The sequence below is a fragment of the Pongo abelii genome, chromosome 6 (genome assembly GCF_028885655.2).
Source record: "Pongo abelii isolate AG06213 chromosome 6, NHGRI_mPonAbe1-v2.0_pri, whole genome shotgun sequence".
Taxonomy (NCBI): domain Eukaryota; kingdom Metazoa; phylum Chordata; class Mammalia; order Primates; family Hominidae; genus Pongo; species Pongo abelii.
In genome coordinates, this window is record NC_071991.2 from 76,973,184 (window position 1) to 76,980,629 (window position 7,446).

The 7,446-nt window shown below is 46.2% G+C and overlaps 1 protein-coding gene across 1 annotated transcript in view; it reads right to left on the reverse strand.

Annotated features, from left to right (window-relative positions):
* The window catches only part of NXPH1 (neurexophilin 1), a gene marked incomplete at its 5' end in the record, with an annotated part of 319,129 nt that extends 311,886 nt beyond the window's left edge, over positions 1-7,243 (reverse strand). The window contains 1 exon segment of the mRNA NM_001135521.1: positions 7,111-7,243. Within this exon segment, the coding sequence (NP_001128993.1) occupies positions 7,111-7,164 (54 nt within the window).
* Positions 7,244-7,446: the final 203 nt, after the last annotated feature.

Here is a 7,446-nt window from a genome sequence, read left to right on the forward strand (position 1 = left end):
GTCCCAAAAGCACCGAAGCTTGGTGGCGTCGACGAAAAGTTCCCCAGAAACAGCGCTTTGGTATGGAGACTTGGGCTCCGGACAAGAGAGGGCTGCATCTGTGTTTCCATAAACCTGTCGGTATCGCTCGAGGTCACCTGCGACTGAAAGCAGACAATAAAGCGCGCAGCTGTGGCGGCGGCCACTCCGGCTGGGAAACCCCGGGGCCTGAACACTGCGGCTTTGGTCAGCGGACTGAGTTTCCGAGGGGAGGGTATGAAGCCTACGTCGAAAAAAGTTTCCTGCTTCTTGTAGAAGACGAAGGAAAACGGCCTTTTAAAGTCAATGTGTGAGGACGGGGTCTAAGACACAGGGTGGGATGTGTGAGCCGGGTGCCCTCTCCTTCCGGTGTGGCGAGGACGCGCGGCCTCCCCCTGCGCCCTTAGCCGCGGCGGCTAGGATCCTTCGCTTCAGAATCCATTAGGGCGGCGGGGGTGATGGCGAGGCGCGGCCAGAGGCAGGTTCCGCGGGGACGCGCAGAGCCCCCGCAAGCCAGTTTCTAAGGAAACACTCAGTTTTTCTAAGCAGCAATTTGTCTTATTGTGGGAGAAAGAAACAGTACAAGAAAAGCCTCCCGGTTCTCCATTCTCATGCAGATGAGGCGATGCGCTCTGGATGCGGCCTGTGTCTCCCCCTCCCCATCGTATTTCCGGCTTAAACGAGTAGAATACCCTCATTAATTTATAGGAAGAAGGAGCTAGGAAAGCTTTTCGCAAGCCATGGCCCGAGAGGCGCTACTGTCTTGCTGCTCCTGGGACCCCACTGCTTCTGCCGTCCCAACGCCCTGGCTCCCGACGCCATCTGGCTTTCCACTACCCCGAGCCCATGACTAGACGCCTAAGGAACTTTCGGTAACAGAGGGCACCCGAGCAAGAGAATCCGCTCCCCGCCCACCCCCACAGACCCCCTGCCGGCTCCCACCTCCGCAGTCAATAAAATATACTAGGGAAAGCTGTTTACAGAGGAGGTAATTAGGTTTTCATCCAGTAGCAGAAACACAGCGCGGTCATCAGAAGTTTAAACAACAGCCACCAACCCGCGAGGGCAGGGCAAACTTGGAAAATGCGCAAACGCGCTCTTGGGCGCGCGGAGGGGTTTGAAGAAGCCGCCAATATATATCATCTCAATAAAAAGCCGCTCTTGGAAAGCTTGCATAGTAATTGAGACGGGCGCTCTTTTCTGATCTGGGTTGGCATTTCCTCATCTCGAGCTGACAGAGCCAACTCAGGAAATTGCTGGTAATATTCATCTGGGGAGCACTTTCATTAAACGTAATTCATTCGACTTTCACAATAAATTGAGTGACATCCTTACAGCGGAACTTTTTATCCTTGATTAAGTGCTTGCCAAGCTTTGGTTTCCCACTTTATTGTCACATTCCTTCAAGCAGAGTCGTCAACATGCCAATCTGAGGCAGAAAAGTGCGCGCGCTGTGTTTACCAAGCTCCGGGAGGGGGTTAGTGCTGACATCCAGAAAAAGAACTGGTCGGGAACTTGACTAGTGGATAAATCAAGACTGAAACTTCCTGCACACACGCGACGGGACCAGGCAAATAGTGGCTAAGAGAATGCAGAGGGAGGCGAGAGTGCAGACCCGCTTTGAGACTCGGCTGCACCATGAAGCCGCTGACCCGACCGCTCTCGGCTGGCAGGTTCGCCTGCCTTTCCTTAATTAGAACGGCGAGGACTGTTAAGGTCTTAAAATGAGATCTGAAGCCCCTAATGGACATGGTTGCCCAAGAGGAGCTTTCCTGAATCGAATCAAAGCTAGACACTTTTTATTTTTAAAAAAAAATCAGAAAAAACGCACACTTCCTAACTTCCCACTTGAGAGCAGGCAAACTTTCAGAGCTTCCATCATTTGCTTTATAGGAGCGCAAGAAGAGTGTTATTCCTCATTCCCGAAATTCCCTTTTGACTCGCAGCCGAATTATTTGAGGGCTCTTCAGATCCAGGAATTCCAGGCGAAGCTGACAAGCACCTTGGTATTCCAGGACTGGGAGGATGGGGAAGGCATCTCTTTGCCAATACGAGGCTCCTTCTTCCCCATCGCCCCCCTAGTCAACTCCCCACCTCCTATAAAATCTAAGAAGCTCAGGGCAGAAAATTTCTTATTTGAAAAAGCAATATCCAAATGCTTTCGTCACTCAAATGCCCTTTCGAAAATATTGTCGACGACAGTTATTACCCGGACAATGCTGTCAATTTCTGTAGTCTGCAGAAAATCTTTCCTCAGATAGAAAAATAGGACATTGGGCACCTATCTCAAAAAAAAATCAACCAATTTCCCAGCCACTTGATATATTTTTCACCCAGACGACACTTTCATTAAGGAAGAAATAGCCATCAACAATTCAAAGCCAAATAGAAATCAGCTTCGCACAGAGGAGCCACGAATTTAATGGCTTTCCGAAAAAATACCGCTGAGAAAGTTGGAGCAATCCTGGTTCTTTCCTAATACTAAAGTCAGCTTCTCTAAAGCTATCACTAGAAGGCCTCAGACCAAGATAATCCTTCTGGAAATGGGGCAGAAAGGTGTCCACCTAAGTGCTTCCCACACACTTGGGCGAGCTGCTTTCTTGGTCAATGGAAAGTTGAACATTTCAGGGAAATGCCTAGAATAGTAGCAACTTCTGTGTCCCCCAGAGCTCAGGAATACATCTTAAAACTGATGAGTTCTAAGGCTGTGCTGCTGGGGTAGAGGGCCTTCCAAAAACCTAGTCTGAATCCTGTATCTATCTAAAAGGCTGGTCTGTAGCAAAACAGTCAGGAAATGCAGTGGAATGAGAAACTTTCAGTACTGCCTCCAAGAACCAGCCTTAATAGGGAGCACTTAATAGTCACTGTCAGGAAATTTATTTTATTTTGTTTATTTTCAGTAATAAGCTCAAATTGATTAAAATTTTCAGTGTGCAGCTGGCTTAATTTTTAAAGGATGAGAAGTACACATACCTAGTCCAAAGAAAAGACATTACTGGTCTCTCTCCCTCTGCTTTTCCCCCAGCTCCAATATACCTTAACAGCCATCTTCATAATGAGTGGAATTCACCCAAATGTTCTAGCTTTTAACAATGCAGAGATAGTGGTCCCATAGATACATTAATTACTCTCCAAACTCTATTAAACAATTGGTGTAGAATTCACATTTTAAGGATATCCCAAATTTGAGAGAATAAATGGCTCAAAATGTTGTGGCACAAGTTTAGAAAGGATTTTTAATTCCTGCCTATTTTGATTTAAAAAGCAACTCGATTATTAGCAATTTAATTCCTAGCAGAAATGGTGGGACCCCTTCTCATTGGAATAGAGCTGTGGATGTGTGACTAGTCACAGTAACATTATACAATGCCTTGTCAGATGCGTTGGATTCAATTTCTGAGTAACTTTTTCATTAGCATGCTCAGAAAGTGCTCATTAGACTCACCTCTCTAACTGAGAATTACCACAGGTGAGCCCCCAAACAGAATGCAACACCCTATGGGAGATGCTCTCCTGGTGTCCTGGCCTATCCTTCTACTTGATCCAATGAGGCTGACTCAAGTTAGAACCCCCATTCTTCACAGCAAGAAACCATATTTTTCTAGCTTATTCAGTATATGCTTCAATAAAGTTAAAATGCTATCATCCTGCCATCCCATTGTATCATACTGAAAATATCCTGGAATTGGTCCAGGAATAATAAGAGAATAAAGATTGCAAAACTTTTTTTATTATTTTTAACAAGCACTGTTAACCATAGACTTCTCTCCTATTGAATTCATGCTTTTAAATCTGCAATACATAACATTCAATAGTCTGAAATTTTCTTTAGCTTTATTTTTAAAAGTTAGTTTCCCACCCCCATGCATTTATGGCTGGAGCTTGTCCTGTGGTGGATTTTGAGTATTCCAGCTAACATGATTCAGAAGGTAACTCTGTGGGCACGTATCTAATTAGCTTCCCATTAAAGTACTAAAATAAGCTTCTATTTTGAACTAGGACAGACTTGTCTCTCAAAAAACACAAAAATCCTCAACCTAAAGCATTCAAAGAATCCTGGGCCCAGAAACATACTTTGCAAACATTCACCCAAACACAGGTAGGAAACTGTGGTTTGGTGTGGGGCATTGACCTACTGCAGAGTTTTCATAAGAAATTATTCTCAAATTTGGGGGTATTTAAGGTATTCTCTTTAAACAGAAGCCTAAATATTTCTGTAGGAGATAACTAGACAAGCCTTGTTTCCTAGATTTAATGTGGTGATTACTCCCTGGGAAACATAACTAAGATACCATGGGCTTAAAGGGCAGGGTGCACTGAGATATCAGCTAAGAGGTAAGGCATAAACAGAGTGATGCAGGCACTTAACTAGTGGTGTGAGCTCACAAAGACAAAAATTATCCATCAAATTCTTCCCTGGCTTATGTCAGTTCAAGAGAAAATTAAAATAATGGTTTTGCCACTCTTGCCTTCTTTGAATGTAACTTAAAGCAGCTCCTGACAATCTGTATGCATCTAGTGCAGATTCTTACAAAGGGATAAGATCTTCCAACGTGCAGCTACAAACAAATGATCAATCCAGTTAACTGTATCTGGTATTTAATGAAATAGATGAAGAAAGAAGCCTTGATCACTTCTTGATCGGTTCATTGCTCTAGAGTCTTAATCAAGGCTCTCCACTTCTTTATTTGCCTAAAACCATCCTGAAATGACTGCCCAATTCACCCTTTTAAATTCATTTCTATGGTAGAAGTCAGCTTTTTCTCCTCCAGGAAAACAGCTCGGAATTCTGCTGGCAAATATCCATGGGATTACAATCCCTGGAAATACTGCCTGGGGTCACAGCCATCAGCCTTAGTTTTTGTGGTGCATGTGGTTTCTAATCCCCGACACACAAAACTACTTTAGATTGGAGAAAAAAGAATGGACTTCTAAATCGCCTTCTCTATTTTATTATTCACATTTCGTATTGTTTTGAGTGAAATTGGAAAAATTGTCTCCTTTCTCTGTATTGCCAAAAGGCATTCAGGTAATGAAGTCTGTAACTAAACGGTAATTGAATCAGCATAATTTGCACACTGAATGGTTTTCAAATGCTCCCAGTTTACAATTAAAGGAGAATTAATGCGCTTGTTGTTGAGAACGCAGCGCATTAGAATAAATCCAGCACTGTTGTTGTAATGAGTGGAAAACGGTTTAACTGCCAACAAACACATTTAAAATTTAACACAACGTATTGATTTCACTTCTGCTTTTGATAGATTATTTTCCAGACTATCGAAATACTTGCTCCAAGCAATAAGCTGCACCATAGCCACAAGCGCTTGCCGTGTGTGTGAGTACAGCCCAAGGATGTAAGAACAGTCCTCAAGTTCAGGTCATGCGTAAAGGCATGCAGAGGAAAGGGGCAAGCGGGTTACGTTGGTCAAAGGAATCGTTAAAATTCCGCCCCCCCCGCCCCCCGTCGCTTTCACTTTGCATTCCCTCCCCCGATCTCTCAATAAAAAATTTCTATATTTCCTCTGGCCAACTTTCTGTCCTCCATCCATGGTCTCTCAATGTCAGTGGGCTTACTGGACACAGGTTGGGGTGAAAATGATTGAAGATAGGAAACGGGAAGGACACTTTTTGCATTCCGCCTGCGTTCCAGCGGGTAAAGGCACAGACTTCGGTGACAGAGTCAGAAAGGCTGTTCTTTTGGATTGGCTGCCCTGGCTTTCACCTGTTTACCCCAAGGTGTCCTGTGGGCGAGGACGCTGATGCGCAGCGCCCTCTGGCGTCCGCGGCTGCTACGGTCAGGCGATAAAGGTGCAAAGAAAGGCAACATTGAGGGTTCTTGGATTGAAGCTAAAATCGGTTAAATACACATTCACACACACACATATATATATACGTAGTCACTCACATACACAGAATTCACACAACTCGCAGCTTTGCAGTCACATGCACCAGGGCAACGGCCGAGAAACGCTGTCAATTGCAGGGATGGCAATTCTTTCAGGCTTGTGGGTTCTATCTAAGGCTCTTGGCATTGAGGAGCGCCAGTACCACCTCCAATCAGAGGTGTAGTCCCATCAGAGAGTTTGGGCTGCTTTAGCGCATCTCACCCCTAGACAGAACATAGCGAGCCCTCGGTGCACTCCCGCAGCCCAGAATGGGCTATGGGGGTCGGGGCACTGAACACAACTTCACCAGCAGGGCACAAGTGTCCCTTACCCCCATTCCCCCATTCCCACCCCAGAAGCCAGACCTGAAATATCGCATTCTCCTTGCCTCAACATGGCACAAACAGCTTCCAATTCACCACAACAAAGCTCTTCAACCAGGAACCGAGTTCCAGCAGTGTACAAAGTCCAGTCCCCGGAAAACTCTGCTACTGAAGGACAAGGACCGCGGCTTTGTTTAGAATTCTCTCCCTGGCGACAAGGCCTACCATTCCCTAATAATGGACTAGTCACTGGAGATGGGATTTAGTTATCTGATGAAAAAGGGAGGTCGAGACGAGAGGAAGGTGGACATGTTTGCTGGAGTATCTCTGACCTAACTCCGATTGCTTGCAGTACTCCTGATAGTTAAACTTATCCTGTCGGAACCCTTACAAGTCAAAGAAAGTTAACTGCGCTTTTTTATGTGTCTCATCTCCAAATCGGGGAAGTGGGTGGGTAGACTCACTTTTAAACTCACAGACCTGGGCAGATTTTTGCTGTCCACCACCCAACTACACCCCCGTTTCCCTTCGTTTAAACTCTGTGCATGAGCTACTGAGAGTTCCTGCCTTCCACTTCTTCTCGTTGGCCCTCTACCACATAAAGCACCCCATCTCACTACCTCCTTGGGTTTAGGGTGTCTGGGGCGCCCTAGCCCCTTTTCAGAATCACGCGCAGGAGACTGGGGGACTGGAGCAGAAAATGGGGTGGGAACCCCGGAAAATCCGCAGGAATCCAGAGACCAGCTTGCCAAAGTTGCTCCAACACAGCTGCTAGGAAGCTGCTCTCGCTGAACTGGCGGCGTAACCCTTCTCCCCCATGCCCCCAGTTTCCTTGCCTCCCTCCGGGGTGGGAATGCTAAAGCCCCGAACCCGCCAAGACTTACCAAGTAGACGGTGGGCTGCAGGAGGAGAAGCACGTACCAGCACGCAGCCTGCATTCTCCCGCGTCTCAAACTTCCTTGGCGGTGCCTCCTTTGAGTCTTTGTTCCTTCAAAAACATAGATCCACCTGACATCCACTTTACAGAGCAAGGAGCGCTCTCAGCAGCCTAGATACAAATAAAATTAGACATCTCATGACCACGCGGGCAAGGTTAGGCTTGACAATCAAGCGAGGAAAGGGGGTCGTGGCGGGGAGTGGGGGACCAAAAAAAAAAAACGGGAGGGAGGGTACGAAAAATTGAAAAGCGAGTAAATCCAGCGCCTGAGACGAGCAAGCGC